Here is an 18,803-nt window from a genome sequence, read left to right as displayed (position 1 = left end):
ATTTTCTGCGTTTCCCTCTAATGGACCGTTTCTGGTGTTTTTTCTCTTCGTTTTTGAATTGTTTTACCGTTGAAATAAACTTCATGTTATTTTCTGCGAGGACTTAAAAGAGGTTGTTCGAAAAATGATGATTTTTTAACTTTACCGAGATGTGTACTCAGTGAACCAAGTAAATAAAACTTGAATGATAGGGCAAATTTATTGGTGTCAGGATGATGCCCCAATGTAATTGGAGGAAAGCAAGGAAAATAAGCCAAGATGATTGGAATAAACACATTTTCTGAGCTTACTTTAGAAAATAGTCTTTATTATTACAGAATTCGTTTTGGAAAGATAAAAGAATGAGATTGCATATGCATTGGCTGAATAAACAGCAGGCAAATATTTGTAACCAGTGAGATGAATCTTGAATTTTACGTAATGGACCTGATGCCAGAATAGTAAGAATATGCTCACAGTCTGGCATAGGTAGTTTTCAATTCTAAAAATGTATGCAGTAAAATGAGTTGGGCTTATAATTGAAGTGGCAACATCCGATCCTTATGGACTGAGATCCAATCTTCAAGCTGAATTGCAAGCTGCTGATTCAAAACACTGGTTACATCAATCACCTTTTAGAAGAGCTTCAAAACGCTAACAACAATACTTATAAAATGAACTTTCAAAGAGTTATGATTGAGAAATTACGATAAATTTGGCCATTCGGTTCAAACGTTGAAATGCGTTTAGTGTAGGAAAAATACCGGTGAACTGAAAATGTAAGTAAGAAATTCGCTACTGTGCAAAATAGATAAATATTTATAAACTTTTAAAATAGCTATCACCTCACATGGTCCCGTAAAGATAAATTAAAAATAAGTTGAAAATAGCCGAAAAGAAACTGGCACATGCAAGGACAAGGAAACATGATCATTGACGATGAAGGTTCTTAAACTTACCCAAAATATGAGAGCCAGAGAGTTAAATAAATAATTTCTGGGCCATTGCAAACAAAATTAAATCAAGGGACCCTACTGGAAAGACATATCTGAGCCTCTTTCGTATTGACTCCTAAAATTAGTGAAGAAACTTTCTATCAAAGGTCATATCTGTGAAAACATTTCAGATTTAAATTTGAATTAACTTCTTACGATTAAATCTTGCAGAAGGGAGGCTCAGAGCTAAAAAAAACTTGTGCAAATCTACAATGGCTTTCATTGACAAGTTGAAAAAAAATTTGGATTTTACTATGCAGAACAGACATACAAGAAAATGCTTTAAGAGATACGCTTTCTTTTAGGGCTCCCTCTATTAACAGGTACGTTTTGAAAAATGGCGTCCTTCCATTAGGATCGTTTTACAAGGTTAAGGGGCTTCTTGAATACAAGGAAAGATTTTTTTGAATTTATTGCTGTGTTGCTGTCTCAGGTCCCCACCTTTTTTCAAATTTATACCTGTGCTTACTTTTAGATTCTAAGTAAAAAATTTTTCTTTCGTTTCTTTCTCAACTCTTTCTTGGTGAAGTTGGGTGACAATAATATAAGGAAAGCAAAAAACAAATCAATTATAACATGACTGGGCAGCATTCCAAGTACTCAGAATTTAAGTTCAGAATCAGAATCTTGAAGGAAATACGAAGAGATGAAGTATGATAGGGTATACATAGTTACATTGTCAGGCAATTAAATGGGAAACACACAGGTAATGAAGTTCCTAATGGTAAAATGTTAAACCGACACAACGTAAGCAGATCCTATTGATAATTTTTTATTTATTTGAGCTTAACTAATTTTTATGCAAAAAAGTGATCGTTTGTGATACATAATCTCGAGTATAAAATGTTTGATAAGGGTAGAGTATCGAGTTCTCAATCAGATCCTAGTGGAGAAACAAATAGTGTATACAAACAGCGGAGGACAATGGTTCGGCCTGAAACTTTAGGGGCTGGCGCTACTTTTGTGGTATGATGATAAAGACTGTCAGAGATGACAAATTTAAGAAGACAAAGCAGATGGAGCTGAGAGGAAAGTTTGCCACTTTTTTCAAGTATGATGGCAATGAGAGGTGATAGGTTTGTCTCTCTCCGATAAAGGCTTCTCAATCTTACACCAAATTTTGGCCACACCATTTTGGGGAACTCTTTGAGGTCAGTTCCGTTGAACACGCTAAAAATATAAGAAGAAACTAGTTTGGTGATACATTTGTAGTGCTTTTGGGAACAATTGGATAGTAAATTAATCAATCAATAATTCATGGGTATCCAGACCATGCAGCATTGAAAAATCACTGGAAGTGGTACAAAACTGTAGTTTGTAAAGTTTTAAAATACAAAATTGAAAATATTTTGAAATAGCGTAGGTCCTCCGTGAATACCTGCTGCAATGCATTCGGTCTTTCAATTTGCGGTATTTACACGCAAGAGTAAATACTGAGTTAGGTATTACTTATTCCCTTTTCCAGAGTTAGGTATTTTAAAGTATTTTTCGGTAAAGTTTTAGAAATGAATATCTGAGACATTATACAGTGATATATGACATTCAGAGATTTATGAACACATCAAACTTCAGACGTGATCAATTGATCCATCAGCTGTGATAGCTATCAAATTATTCTTGAAGGAGTCATACAACCACCTGAACAAAGATAGGTCCTTAATTGTGCTTAGGATAACTTACAACAAACATTTAAACTCTCACAAATTAAAGCAAACAATGGCACTCTGTAGATAGATCATAATCACAAAAGATCCGATAAATAACACTGTAATACCTTGCCTCAGTAACTTAATAGCAGATTTTCAGGTTTCTTTGGTTTTTTTTCACGATTTTGATGCCCTTGACTTTTTCTTTAGGAAGTGGCAGCGAAATTTATTCGTAGGTTTGTGAAGAAAAAATAAGTTTATTGATTGATTATGATTAGGGACTTGGCAATAATTCTTGACACATCACATCATATTAACAAATTTTGTTTTTACCATCACACTTTTGAGTGACACACTCTTTTTAATACAGCTTTGCTCTAGTATAGTTGCCCAAGTAGCAAAGTTTGATAACAATATTGAAATGAAGTTGCAATTTCATTTTTTCATCGTGAGACTGCAATACCTTTACTTACATCATTTGATCAATAAATCGACAGAGTAAGTCGGCAATCACATAACTCGGTTTACGATGTCGCAGACTTCCTGTCATATTTCATTTTTTAAACTGAAAACTACTCAACGGCAATTCTTTAAAACTACCTTGATTTTTCTTCTCTGTTCGAAGAAAATTCTGCATAAACTCACAGAAATGATGTCAATTTTTCCTCCTCTATAAAAATAACATAGAGGCAGAGAGTTTCAGACAGCGCAAACGAGACATGTGATTGCGGACGTACGCAGTCGAAATGCTGATTTTAAACGATGAATTAAATGAGCTCCATGTGTGAGACAGACAGGAATGTAAAGAAAAATTGCAATGCATTCAATTTTATTGGAATACATTTTAGTGAGAGGAGCCCCCGTATGTAGTAGATAGGCAATGCGCTACACCCAGATGCTGAAATTGCAAATTATTGCAGGCTATGCTACTCAGGTATCGACAGCAGATATCGCAAGGACAGTTGAACTTTCTCAATGATGTGAAGTATAAAGAGATCAAAACACAAGATGCTGAGAACACAGCGTAAGAAGTTGCATAGCTTCCTTATAACTCATTTTTTACACTTACCAAATTTTTCTGTCCATTAAATCAAAGTTCATAGGTAATAGAAGTAAAATCTTCCATTTCAAAATCGGCCACAAAGAGAAGAGAGTGTGTTCTGTTACATGAATTATCTCATAATCAACTTGAGGCAGAGATACAGTCCTCTCTAAAACAACGCAATAAACTTGGGTGATATTTTTGATTGTGGACGATAAAATTCTGTCCCGCTAAATTATTGCCCGGTCATCAGTGGCATTAAAACACAACTTTCAAGAAAGATTCTCAATAATTATTTCTTAACCATTGGTAAGTACTTGCAAAACGTTTCGCTGCTATGTATTCTTCACTCTTGAGTCATAATTTATGAGCAGCTTTTCAACCTCTAACAACAATACTAAAGATTTAACGACTACAAAACTAATAACAGTTAAAAATAAACTTCTAATAAAATTTCTAACAAAAAGAGGTAAAAACCAAATGGAAAAGGAGGGAAAAAATTAATAAGTTGCAAGTAAGAAAAAACATGTTGTACATTATTTACATTTAAAATACTGATATTAACTTTTTGGATAAATTAGACTTACTATTAATTACAATTTGCAGTCTTATCACGATTTACATCAGACAATTCTGACGGCTAATCCTACTCATTACTTAATCAGTGGCTACAATTACAGCATGATTCCGATTAAAAAATTCATCAGGTTTTGTTTTTTACTTTAATTGTTCTTTTTTTCGTCTCTTTTTTGTCATTTTAGAGGAGCAGAGGGCAATACAATTATAAAGATGGAAACTAACAGTTGTTGATAAAATTGCAAACTATAGGAAATTTTGTTGCCAAAATGTCTTACTGGCCATTATATTGGTGTCACGTTGCGGTTTGAGGGTTGGTTAGGGTTGAAATAAACCTTCCGCTATGTATGAGAAATAGAGTTAATTGTGTATTAGCGATTAGCTCCCTTTCACGTCTACTTAGTATCAGGTTTTTTTCAAAGTCTTACTCAATCTATTAACCCTTGTTACATGTTCGTAACAATACATTTTTTGGTTTTGCAAATATCGAACTATTCTTGTGTGGAAAGATGTTTTCTTTATGTTGAAAAAATAATTCTATCCCAATTTCGCAGTTTTGAGGAGAAAATGTAAGACCCTATGTTTTTTATGAGAGCAACAGCATAGATATGTGTCCCCCAGAATCTGAAACCCAAAATTAATTCGTGCCATTAAGGGTTAAGTACTTTTCGATGCAATGCATGCACCGAAATGATATTAGGTATATTTTGGCCTTTGAACTGGCTAATTTGAAATTATATGCTGCATAATACATTTTGAGACGGCTCTATTATACTTTCCAATTACAAAATTATCTAATGAAATCAAGTTCAAGAGATTAAACAATGATGGAAAGCGAACAAAATTTTTTGTAAACTTCTAAACGTTCATGTCCGAAGCAAATAGTCAAAGTCTCACAGCTTTCAAAGGTTTGTAGGCTTTAAATTTTTCTATTTTTTTAACTTAAACATTACAAGAGATTTCTTGAAATGTAATAAAACCATTGATACATCCCTAGCCAATCAAATGTACATTTGTTCTCATACCATCACAAATTTGGATACAAAAGAGCCCGTTCTCAAGTTACTTTTCATTAGTGCTACCATTTAAAAACTTAAAATGATCCACCCGCATTTCTATTAAATGTAAAACTTGACAAAAGTTTCAAGATTTCTTACTAAGAAAACATACTTGACTATCCGCCAAGACTTTAGAAAAAATTCAAATATGGATGTTGTATCACACTCTCATTTAATGCAAAAAGTTAGATTTGGAAAAAACTCTCTTTATTGAGACAAAAAACAAAATATGGTTATTCTGTCCGACCTTACAAGCCAATGAAAATTTCTGTAATCATGTAAACTGGACGTGTAGTATTAAAGAGGGTACGAAGTTTTGAACAATTGAAGAATTGGAATTCAACATATTTTTTCCTTCAATCACAATTTCACACAGGAAATTTCTCCTTTTAATCTTAATTTTAGGGGAAGTATAATATTCTTGAGCCCCATTATTTAAGCCAAAAAAAGAAAAAGTTACACAAGGATAGCAAAATCTGATTGCACTCCAAATGTTTTGAAAATGCTCTCTTCATTTGGAAAAGAACAGAAAGTGCGATTCATTCCTCGGGTGCCATTATTTGATTGAAGATAAACTCAGAGCAGTGTGGCTATTTTTTGATTTCTTGAAGATGGGTGCATTAGTTAATTTTACCTTGTACGGATCTAAATATTTTCAGCTTCAGAAAAGTTTTCCCGGTTTATAATAACATAATATTTACGTAAGCTGTGGCAAACTGAATGGATAGAGAGTCGACAGGAAAGCTCAAAATAGGGGTCAAAAATTTATGAGGAGTGCGGAAAGAAGCCCAATTAAGTATGATCGGGAAATTCGTTGTGTCATTTTGTGGTGATCAAAAACTGAATATGGCAAGTGCATGGATTGTAAAATTGCACAAGTTGTTGCGGCAATTTTGCCCCGTTTTTCACAAATAAATTAAAATTCATACTCACGGAAGCATTTCCCAGGTAGACGACGGACACAAATGTTTTGATAGTAAAAGCTTTCAGTTTTGTAAGGATACATGTTTATGCACGATTATTCAGTTTTATCACCTTGACTTACAGTGTAAATATTGCTCAAACAGGAAACGTTTTGTAAATCAAGAAAGATCCCTCATCTGGCAACTGACAAAAAGTATGTTACTGAGACGCAGCAAAAATAGCTGCCCATTATTCGGCAGTTACTCGACAACGTTTTTGCACCCACTTTTGCTGAGCAGATCAACATTTATATGCACAAAAAGAGAGAAATATGGCGGGAATAACTTGATCGTTTGCGTTTGAAAAATGTATAAGAGCTTCAAACGTACCATTCCAAAGTTGAGAACAAAAAGGATCAAATGAGGAAGAGAAAAGCAAATTTGAAGGCAAGTTGACACTGATTGAAGTTCTTCTTTAAAATTCGTATTTAAGTGCAGAAATTGATCAAAGTGTTCAAATCAACACATTTCCGTTATTCTCAGATTTGAAAGAAGGATTAACTACAAAATTGGAGTTGATCATTGAACCGTATTTAATGTTTTTAGGACTTACCAGTCTATGTATTTCCAGACTGATAAAATTTCCTACACCCAATCAATGAGCTTTTTCAAAAACACACTGGGAATTGCTTCCGAAAGAATCAAGTCTTCCAAGAGTTAAGTGGTGAGACGTAGGCAACAAGTTAGACGTAATCTAGCACACGCAGATAATATAAAACCAATAAGAAAGGGGAGATGGGTAGCATACTCTGGGTATCCCACGCTTTTAAGACTGGTATTAGATTGAGATTTGAGATTAATATTACTTAAGGTATAGGTACTTATAGTTACGAGTGGTGTTCACATTTCAGTTGAGGAGGGAGATTTGCTTAACAAGGGGTCGCTACTCGATTCTTTTACATCCACTTTCGATGCTTCAGCGGCAGCTCTCTGTTCTGCATCTGAAATAAAAAATCCATAAGTTAAAGAGAGTTCGTAATGAGCTGGAGAGTAACAACCATAAAACTTCATGAAAATTTCAATTTTTGCAAAATCCTGAATTCAGTATGTGCCATCTTTAGCAGTGGCATAACAGCACAGGCACATTTTGACAGTGAAATTGCAAAAATACGTATCTGGGTTTGCATCAACATCGTGATGCAAACCAGTCTGTGCACAGAATTTCTGTCACAATTTATTTTTTAAATGAGAAAATACCTAAGGTTATTTTTATGACACAACCCTAATTTTTCTTCTCTGCGTGAAGACCATTCTGTGAAAATTTCGAGCAGTAGTTTTGATTCGTTTTTGTGTAATAAAGTGAAATGGGAGAAGATTTTGAAACACCGCAAATGAGATACATGTTTTTGCAGTTTCAGCGTCCATTTGCTGATAATCTCTTTCATTGACTTTTTATAAACCAAGAAAATCTGCTATTGTAGACAACAAGATTCAATTTTTTCATGGAATCTTTTTTCTTAAAAATGTGTTGATGTATCATGATTTATGGTTTATTATGGTTTTCTTAAAAAAATTCGATGGTGAAAATTGTGATTAGGATAAAAACTAAAGAAATATCCAGGAGAGAAAGGCATTACTAGTGAGACGAACCTTTTGCTGCCTGATCTTTCCACCGACGCTTATTTTCAGCAAGGCATTCAATCCACGGTTTATGAATTTGGAACTTTTTCTTTGGTTCATCACAATTTGTTTCTGAGGACGAAAACATGCAAACTGTAAAAAGAAAGTAAACAAAGTTGGTTTTGAGCTCCATTTATGAGAAATATTTGCTATGAACAAATATGGTACCTACAACTGGATCTTAAAGTGATAACTAGTGCTTAGAGCGAGAGCGTTTTAAGTAATTGAGAGTGGAAGTGGGAAAAAAGTGTGGGGCAAACTAGTTTTCTGTCATCACTATGAGTGATGCTCAGAGTTTATGCAGCTGACACCAAAGTATTCTTATATAAGCTGATGTCAGCTGACAAAAAAATGATAACGAACAAAGTGACAGCAAAGTGACCATGACTGCATGGAAACTTCAGGGTTTTTTTTTCAGCCATAGTTCAAATATTTTAAATTATTCACCAAAGTTTGTCCTCTATTTCGTGTGTTTCTTAGTGCTGTAGGACAACACATATAACAACTTATCAGTGTAGGTGCATCAAGTTATGGGCGTGCGTACTTTTTTCATTAACTTCTTCAATAAAATTTTGAGCATTTATCATTGATTTTTTTATTCTTCATCTCCTTTCATAGTTTGAAAAGACGCCCTCAGATATTGATAGGATACAGTCCTTAGATGAACCCCAACTCCATTCAGACGAACTCACAAGGGGTCTGCAAAGCAGACTTGCAATACCTAAACCCCAGAGCGAGGGTTGGGCTGCGTAGCGGTCAAGGGATGTAGCCCCCTAGGAAATAAAAAACTGAAAAAAGATAGGTACCTATGTGTACTGTAAATAATTGTAAGATCTAATGAATTATGTTACCATTCTTCAGTTTCTGCCGTATCGACTCATCAGGAGTATCTTCTGACATTGAATTTCTAAGAGGAGGCTCTGGTGGTGAGGCTGATATGGGTCCTAAAATATTTTCTAGCATATCACTACATACCGCCATGCTCGGTTCGACGATAAATTCAATAAAACCTGCAATTAAATAAGATTTTGTAAAATACAGTCAATTAGGTATATGGATTGTAATACTAAGCAAGCCTGGTATCTTTGATGGAGGACGGAAGACAAAGTTAGGAAGTTGATGACTGGGGAAATATTTAAATGTAAATTGTGTCTTACATTCGTTCTTTTTCCCTTCCAACGCTCCAGAAAAGTCATTAGTGCTTCTATATTTGTTAAATAATGCAAAAAAATTTTGAAAAAAGGACCATTACTGCCAAGATGACTAAAACTTCAGACTTTAATGCATGAGGAAATTTTTTTAAAAATTTGGCCACAAAATACGCCAACATTGAACAAGATTTAGGACAGTTCGAAGTTTGCAGTTCAAAATACATCATTTCGAGAAAAAGCCTGATCAAATTTTTTACATGATCAGGATTGAAAACACTATCTGAGAAGGATAAAACTCTCACCTATTTGTGACTCTGCGACTAATGTATTATTTCTATCACAAAGAGGACTGAAAGGCAGTCCGAGCTCGCGCTCCTTATCACCCTGCTGAAAGAATTCCTCAAGGAGCAGCATTGTCCATCTATTATGGAGATGCCATTTCTTACCCGGGTGCGAGATATCACAACAGTGGAGGACTAACGATAATGCTTTTGATTTGTCGATGCTGCAATAAAACACGAGACAGTATTATGGTTAACAATTTTTTTATTAACATACATCATAAACAAAATTTTTCTTCAAATTTTACTATTTTCAAGACAATTCTGCGTCTTTTTTTTGGTGGGAAGGGGGGGTGCCGCACCAGGTAGTTTTAAAACTTTCAAGGAAACACCCAGGTCCATAGAAACATTTTGCCTAACCATATGTGTCCGAATAAAACTGATATTCAAGGTTTTCAATATAGTATTTAAATACCAGACCAAAGTCAAAGATCCAGAGTCATATTTGAGAGAATTATTTTGTTCATCCTTTCTTTCAATCGATTTTACTACCACATGCTAATACTTGTTCTTAGCAGTTAACTGGTACCGAACAATGAAAATGAACGAGCCGTTCATACATTCTTAAAATGTAAAAGTCAAGAGTGGTAATTGACAGTTTATTCAAATCAAAGTTGTGCATGTTTCATCGGGCTGAAAAATTTAGGAGTTAAAAATAAGCCTATCAGGAATGACTATCTTAATAAGCATCTGAACATTTTGTTTTCGAACCAATGGTCTATCACATCTGATAGATTTTAAAACATTTTTAAAATTTTAATTGTATTTTGCTGAGGACTAATTTTTCTTTTTACCACACTCACCTAGGTTCTGCTAAGGTCAGAAGATTTCTCATGTTTTTCAATTGCTGAAAATGAAAGCTCATGTCCGTTGCCAAAACCATATCGATCACTAGCGATCGGAGCTCCCTGAACTCCTCTCTAGATAAATTTACTAAAATATTACAATCGTCTTCTTTCAAAACTCTGAAACACAGCAAATTTTAAACTTTAGAACGTCGGTGCACATACAATCAGAAAAGGTTCGAAGAATGATTTTCATAAGCAACTTGTGTTCAATTTCAAACGCAATGCCATATTGCATACACAAGGAAATATGCAAAAATAAAAATTTCCACCAAGACAATGAATGATGCTGAGAATATGAGGCTCATTGTAAATTCAATTTTTTAATCATCCTTTCAACACTTTTCTCTTGCAAGGAAATCCGGCAACATGAGTGTGATCCACTGGTGCTCGTGAAAAGCACGTGTCTCAGAAGTAAAAGCAGCGACATTGGAAGGACTGAGGAAAAAACAAGTTTCATCGCAAATTTTTTGATGGATTTTCAAAATCTTTGGCCTCTTTGGAAGCTCAGAGTCTGCATAATAAGTACATATCTTCTTACAGGTTTGATTGAAATTCGGAATTCCTACAATTTGGAATTCTTACAATTTGGAAGGAATAAAATAAAAAAAAAAAAAAACTTTTTTTTTTTGGATGAACTTCACATCGATGACCAAAGTGTGAAACCGAGTAAATCCATTTTTGACCTACTTGAATTCCTGTTATACTTTTTTTCCTTTGAAAAACTAGTCAACGTGATTTCTTGAAAACCTCTTTGATTTTTTTTCTCTGCAGCAGAATGTTCTGTATGAATTTCAAGCTATGAAGTTGGCTTGTTTTTCTTTAAAGAAATTGAACAGGCGCGAAAATTTTTAAGCAACCCAATGCTACGTGCAAAATATACGTGCTTTTGCACTTTGGATATAGACATGTAATTTATGTGCTAAAAAGTCGGAAGTGTTCATATGGAGAGGTGAGGAGTAAAAGTCAATTTTGCATCACCTCATTCTAACACATTCAACTATCATTACTCAATTCTACAGACTAAAATTTCTGAAACAAATGAAGGTTTCCTTCTACTGAGATGCTCTTTTATCCCTTGATATATGCATTCAAATCATAAAATTGGTACCATTTCTTTCTTTGTGGAGACGAGAGAAATGATAGAAAAAGTAAGAAACGAACATAATGAAATGAACTAACCTGAATGAGGCACTAACGTGATGATTTTCCAGGACTGCCCTGTCATTGTACAACAATGCCATTTCCGTTCCTGACATTACATGGAAATTATTGGTTGTACCTGTATGCTCATAATCGTGAATTATTGCTGCAATTAAGGTCGCGAAAATTTCTAAATCTGAAAGCCAATTCTGTAAACCAGAAGAAAAGCATACACATGTAATGATTGAATGTACTTAAAAAAATAGTAAGGATAAGCTGTTGCGTACCTTGTAATTTTAATGAAAAAAAAATATATATAATGGACCGTAGTCAATATCGAAAAATTAAAGATTTTTTCAAAACATGTATTATGTTTAGTGACCAGATTTTGCACATTTTTTTTTTCCGGTTGGAGTAAAAAAAAAAAATTCATCAAAAATGTGTGTGCTCCGATGTGAGACAATTCATTCAACTCTTGTGGCAAAGAAGAAATTACACAGAGGATCGAGCTATCACTAGCAAATTAGACAAAAATATGGGTGGGTAAAGATTGTTTTTTAAAAAAATGAAAAAATACATCTTATGTCTTAAGACGACCAATTTTGCAAATTTTCTAATTAAAGAATTTTGCCGTGTACCTAAAATTTTACGAACTCACAGTATTACTCATTTCGATCATTGATTAAAGATTCAGAAAAGCAAGAGAGGCATACCATTAGTCCAGTTTGACACAACATATAGTGTATACTTTGAGCAACGTCAGCTGCATGGAGATTATTGTGATAAGGATTTTTGTATCTACAATAGCCCTCTTCAATTTTGGCGAGTAGGTTTTCTAAAGCTGCTGGAGGGACCTGCAAAATAAGAAAAAAAATTGGTAATATAAATTATACATATCGTACATAGCAAAGAGAAACGTTGGCTATTGAAATTATATTGTTGAATAGAGTAAGTTTATAGACAAATGAGGACACTAGTGATTACCTCTTAATCGTATCAGTTTACAGCCCTAAAATTGTTTGAATGGGTCAAATAATTAAAAGATGCTTGAATGATGACTATGTGCATTTTTCTCGTGCAGAATCCAGGTAAAACTTTCACTCAATGTTAACTCGTTAGAATTTGTTTTTCCAGGACAAATTTTCAGAAATTGAGCTCGAAATAGATAAAAACAGAGGTAAATTTTGGAATCAGCGTAAAAAAATGCACCGATAATTTCAAATTCCTTCGAAATGGTGCACTTCATGTATACAAAAAAAAATTTGTTCAAAATAAAAAGCCTTATTTTTTTTATGAAAAATGAAACACACTTCTATCTCCAATTCACCTGAATTACCTACAGCATTGATCTTGCAAAATTCCAAAAGAATACAACTATTTACGAAGACATACTTAATTTGTACAGGAATGGGCCAGGTCACATTTTAGATAAACATAATTTGGAAGAGGTTCTGATAATTCAACTAAGTAGTCATAAATGTTCTCTTGTCATAAATTCAAAGTCGAGAAAAAGTACAAATATTCTGAAAAAAAAAAAAGTTAGAAAATAAAAAAAAAAGTTACGTAACATATGATTTCCTCAACAAAAAGTTTGAAAATCTGCCCCTCGAGAAGATTATAATTACAAATAAAACATGTTATTGAGTTATTTTAGTTTTGTTGAATTATTATTAAGTTAGAAAACAATATTATTAAGTCAGTCCAAACCAAAAACGTAGTTACTCTATACTCTAGATTTTTTTCCTGACAAATGTTGATGAACCATTAAATTTAGAGGATCATTAACGTTTCACCTTGTAACCAACCAAAATATAAGTCGAGAAACAACGTCAGTCAACCATGAATATGTATTATGCAGGCTCAACCGCTCAACAACGCGCCATCGCTGTAACGTGAGGATGCGAATTTTTCTAAGGCGCTGCATACAACTATTCGTACTCGATGGATGTGCGTGTTGCATACGCATTTAATTGGAGGCGTTTTAACTTCCTTTGCGTTCGCAACGCAACAGTGACCCTAAGTCGGCTCCTGTTTGATCGATTTTCGTGAAACTCGGCATCCGTATGTATTTTTCACCGGGAAACTCGAATTTGTGGTCAGATTTTCAAAATTTTAAAATCCAAGATGGCGGCTGTGGCCTAAAATACTAAGTCGGCTCCTGTTTGATCGATTTTCTTGAAACTCGGTATCCGAAGATTTTTTTCAACGGGAAACTCGAATTTTCGGTCAGATTTTCAAAATTTCAAAATCCAAGATGGCGGTCGTGGCCTAAAATGCTAAGTCTGCTCCTGTTCGATCGATTTTCTTGAAACTCGGTATCCGTATATATTTTTCAATGGGAAAAGTTTAGTTAGAAATAAGTTCTGAAAAAAGTTTTAAAACTTATTAGTTTTAAACACTGAATCTAAAGCCACAAAACTTCGAAACTCTTCATCTGAGCTCAAACTCAATGCTACTTTGTGCATTTCTTTCAAGTTTGGTCTATTTTTTATTTGGAATTCTATACGCTGTGATGGAATCTTGTACCAGAGCACTTGAACTAAAGAAAAATAATATAACCTGGCCTAATTTTGTTTTGTGGCCTTTAGACATTTCAGCCCTGCACTGTTTCCTACAATTTGGCAGAAGTTGGGCCTTTATCCAAAACTTGTAAGTTTCCTTAGAGGCAGATAATGTAAAGCAGAGAGGTATGGGCACTTGGGCAGTGCATAACCATAGTCAAATTTAAGTCTAACGCCTCTACCTTAATTCCTTTTTTTTATGACTCATTCACAATTCCTGTCTCTTTGAAAACTCGTGAAAAATCTTAGTGACTGATATTCCACGAAACATAATTTAAGCATTTTATTAAAGTCTGGCTCACCTTAAATTTATGAAAAATTCCATATCGATTTAAAAGATCGTATCCTAAGTATTTAATCGGCTGATTGTTACCAGATTCGCTAAGGCCAAAAATGTCGAACGACCAATCATCTATTGTCTGTAACAAAATAAAAAAACAAAAACCAAAATGCATTAGTACAAACAGAAAGTAGAAGTTGAGTATGAAAACACAAATAACATTGGTTGGCAGGTTCCTGGTTCGCATTCGTGGTACGAAACAAGACTTGGTTGTTTCAATTTTCAGACTGGGTCACGGATTGAGTCATATTTTGATATAGTTTGAACTTCTTAGCAATAACCAAAGATAAAAATACCCAGCTAACAGCAGACACAATAACCAGATTACGTTAGTAATAGAATGTTAATTTGATAGTATGAAACTCTACATAAATTGACTTAAAATAGTGAAATCCACCCAAACACCACGGCTTTAGGTTTAGTATTGAGGGAGACATCGCTACAAATCAAGAGAGCGTTATAGCCAAGATTTTTCTCACCCACCGAGTTATCCATCAAAATGGGGAAATTAAGCGAGCAATAATGGGCCACTAAACCTTGCGTTTTTTATTTAATATTCTGAAAGTACCAGCAGGGCCGGATTTACCTTCTTGCCGCGAAACTTTGAAAGTTAAGTTCCGTAAACTTATCTCTATGTGGACAAGGCTTTCCATTTCTAAGAAATGAACGAAAAAATGATGAAAGAACAAACATAAATGTGGTTTAATAATTTTAACTTCCGCCGCCGCGCCGCGCTCACCGCAGTGTGTTTGACGCAATGCGTGAAGTATTCATGCAGTCTTGTAGGCGCTAATATGTGTTACATGCCGACCGCTGCGCCGAGGGCTTCTCCTTTTCATCTCAAGTCCTCGTCATCATTGCTCTCTGCACCGCGCCGCTCCAGTCCAAATTGCGTGTTCGGTTTCTCTCTTAACTCGACTCACCGAAAGACTACAAAATTAGAAATTACTGTACTCTCAGGAGATGAGAGATTTCGTCGCCTTTTCTCGTTTTCCAAATCCGATTTTTTTTTATACCCATATTTTAAAAAATTGCAAAATTTGCCGCCATGGGCCGCGGCTCATGTGGCCGATCCCTAAATCAGGCCCTGAGTACCGGGTAAGTATAGATTACTTAGTGATTTATTGCGTATTTTGGAGCCAAAATCCCGGACAAGCCGGCTTTTAAAAAGTCCAAAGACTCTGTGGAATATGAAACGTGCCGGAAGGGTGGTAAGATGATGAAAGACTTGTACTACGGCAGTCAAAATAATCACCATCTTCTCTCATTTTCTACTGATGTTCTTTAAATCAAGCGTATTTCAATGTAAAATTGTTCCTTGTTTTTGTTTAAGGACGGATATCATGAATTAAATCCGATTTTTTGATTCTAAAGATACAGTTTCAGCTTTCTTGTTGTTTTAATAAACCAGTATTAATGAGACACTTGACGGAAGTCGTAGAACTCCAGGTTCGCCTCTGATTGGTGCCGGATGACATCATTGGGTTCCGCGCGAAATTGAGGCGTTCTCCATTCGCGAAAAAGTTGCGCTGTACGAACAGTGCGTTTCTCGGTTTATTTATGTGCGCATCGTGTTCTGCGCGTCATTTACCTTTGGAAAAATGTGCCTGCCAGTCAAAATTTATTCCTTGTAAATAGTCAAACTCTAGAGTAGATATGTGATGTGGTATCAAGCAAAATCGAAGGAAAATCTTAGCTTTTCACGTGTCTAAAATTACTGACTCATTTGAATCTAGGAATTATGCCCGCCTCATGGAAAGAGGATATCCAATGCTCAAATGTCTGGCTTCCGGGGTAAGTATGTGATGTGGTATCACGCAACATGGAAGGAAAATCTTAACTTTTCGCCGATGTCAAAATTATGAGTTTTGCGAAATGGAGGCATTATGCTCGGCTGGTTAAAAGCAAGAATCAAGCGCACAACTATTCGGTCTGCGGAGTAGGTCAGGTACTCGTGTGTGGCGTGGTATCTCGCAGAAAAGAAGGAAAATCTTAGCCCATCATCTGACTTAAAATAACTGAGGTTCATGAATATCTGCTTTATCCTGGCATCGCTAAATGTCAAATGCTGGACTATTCAAACTGCGAAGTATGTTTGTAATGTGGTATCACGCGAAATCGAAGGCATAATCTTAGCGTATCACTTTTCATCAAATAACTGATGTTTATGAAAATAGGCTTTATCCTCGCATCGTTAAACTAAAGCCTGCGAAAATATTGAAACTACGGAGTAAGTGTGTGATAAGGTGTCACGCAAAATCGAAGGAAAATCTTAGGTTTTCACCTGTGTCAAATTACTAACGTTTAATGACGCAGGCCTTGTGTTTGCATCGTTTAATGTGGAGATAGAGCGCGAAATTATCATTATTGCCTCAGGAATTTTTCGCAATTGGATGTTTGCCAGGTGGTTAAAAAGGTATAATTTATTTAGAAATGATTCTCGACCAAGCTATGTTGTTTTAAACGGCAACCCCATTCTAAAAAGCAAGTAATGGTGACTTAAAAATATTTCCCTGACATTTCCAGGTTCCAATGACTAATTAAAATTCCCTGACAATTCCCTGTTCTCCCGATATTCCCTGACTGTGGCAATCCTGAACTATTCGGATTACGGAGTAGGTTTGTGATGTAGTTACACATGTATACGGAAGGATAATCTTAGCTTTCCACCTGTCTCAAATCATCAATGTTTGTGAATGTAGGCATGATGCTTAATCGCATCATTTAGTGATGCGTAGAACTATTAAAGAGGGTGTGGGTAGCTCTTATCCCCCTCAATCAATAAGAACCACCCGCTTGAAACAATAGGCTAGCTCCATTTTCCCTTTGTATTCTTTGCCAATTGCTTCGTCCATCAATTCAATAGTTAGCCCGCAGCCACTTATACATTATCTAAATTATTGTTCTTCTTATTCTTGGAGGATCCCCGTGGCTAATCTAAACTCATGTCATTTTTACTCGTTTAATTTGTCCACACACGCCATCAAAATCATGATATTTCACCCCGATGGAATCATCATCATGAAAGGAGCGGAGAGGGGGTGGCAAGGAGAGAAGAAGAAGAATAAGGGGAAGGAGGAGGGCTCCAGGTTTTAGTGTAATGTTTCCGCAAGAGAGAGCGAAGCACCAACACCGACCGTTTAATTTTGTCGTCTGAAATGCTAGCGCCTCCCTGTAGATGGAGCAGACTGTTACGCAGAGGGGCGTGCTTCACTTTACGTCAAGGGTCCTCATACCGTGCAAAATCATAGACCCTGACGGTTTGAATTCGATTTGGATTGGCTCTAACGTTTGAATTCTCCTTCCCACTACCTGAAATTTTCCTGCCCAGAAAAGTCAATTTCGACAATTTTCAGGAAAATTTGAAATAATGCATTATTTCCAAACACTAACTATCATCCTTTACAAAACGATTCTGTGTTTTGACGTACCTACACCTACGGTCGCGTTGTCTCTCGTGAAATATCGCTTCCAGGACTTTATGTCCACCTACCTTTCGTCCATTAAATACATGTCCACCGCTATTAATTTCCACTAAACGTTAAGTCCAGTCTTTATTAAGTCCACATGATTTAATGTCCAACCATGAATATGTCCAAAATTGTCCAAATTGTGGACATGTTATGTCCACATTTTTTTCTTCTCATTTAAATGACAGGAACCACCTCATAAATAAATGCACACTACTACTACCTTCATTCTTAAAAACATTTCATTCATGAATCAAGTCATGAAAGAGAACAGACTCTAAGAGCAGATAAAAACATATGTTCATGTGTAGACTTAAGATGAAAACCAAAGCGGGAGCCTAGGAAACGCTCCAATGCCAAATTAAACATTTTTCAGTAACAGATCAGTCAAAATTGAAAGTCCTCTTTAACTAGTTATTTCGTGCGCCTTCAATCTTGTAGGATACTGTGCAACGCCTCTGACGCGAAATAGTTACTTAAAGCGTCGCGGTGCGGCAGGCAACCAGCGTGACACGCGCATAGGCGCCTACAAACCTAACGGGATACTTCACGCGTTGCGCAATGCGTGAAGTATCCCGTTAGGTTTGTAGGCGCCAGTGCGCGTTCTGCGCTGCTAACACGCCGCTCCGCTCTGTGTTAGGCTCCAATATTTAAACTCGCGGAGTCAGCGTTTTTCAACTCATGATTTTGAAATGTTTGCACTCTCTGCATTGATTATTCCCTTTTAAACTGATGAAAAAGAAATTTGTACTACTGGAAAATATAATGTGTTTTTTGTAAATATGATAGTGGTTCCGTGTCAAATTTAATGATTTCCAAAGCATTTAAATTTATTCTTTTATGTTTTGGGCTTTTACTGTGCTGCAGCGTGGTGTAAGCGCAACTAAACGCTCAAAATTGGACGTATTTGACTCAAGGAGGTCGATGTACAAATAAGTTAAAAACAAAAAAATGCGAGCTTCTTAGTTTTTTTCCTCTTTTATTCATTTTTGTATAGTTTCTTTCATCACAACTACGGCTCATTGAGATTCATATCGATGCCATTGCTTGGGAAAGGTTTTACAAATATTTACC

At 35.4% G+C, this 18,803-nt stretch overlaps 1 protein-coding gene across 6 annotated transcripts in view; it reads right to left on the bottom strand.

Moving 5' to 3' along the window:
• Positions 1-286: 286 nt before the first annotated feature.
• Positions 287-18,803, bottom strand: part of LOC109031971 (dual specificity calcium/calmodulin-dependent 3',5'-cyclic nucleotide phosphodiesterase 1A) — a 423,891-nt gene continuing 405,374 nt past the window's right edge. For all 6 annotated transcript variants that reach the window (XM_072302257.1, XM_072302261.1, XM_072302260.1 and 3 more), the window contains 8 exons: positions 14,222-14,338; positions 12,072-12,212; positions 11,398-11,567; positions 10,174-10,335; positions 9,332-9,534; positions 8,730-8,888; positions 7,849-7,971; positions 287-7,199 (listed from right to left, as the gene is read on the bottom strand). In XM_072302257.1, coding sequence (XP_072158358.1) covers positions 7,099-7,199; positions 7,849-7,971; positions 8,730-8,888; positions 9,332-9,534; positions 10,174-10,335; positions 11,398-11,567; positions 12,072-12,212; positions 14,222-14,338 — 1,176 coding nt within the window. In that variant the 3' untranslated portion in view covers positions 287-7,098. The remainder of the gene's footprint in view (positions 7,200-7,848; positions 7,972-8,729; positions 8,889-9,331; positions 9,535-10,173; positions 10,336-11,397; positions 11,568-12,071; positions 12,213-14,221; positions 14,339-18,803) is intronic.

The sequence above is a fragment of the Bemisia tabaci genome, chromosome 7 (assembly GCF_918797505.1).
Source record: "Bemisia tabaci chromosome 7, PGI_BMITA_v3".
Classification (NCBI taxonomy): Eukaryota; Metazoa; Arthropoda; class Insecta; order Hemiptera; family Aleyrodidae; genus Bemisia; species Bemisia tabaci.
Note: the sequence above shows the minus strand (reverse complement) of the source record. Positions and strands in the feature narration are given on the sequence as shown.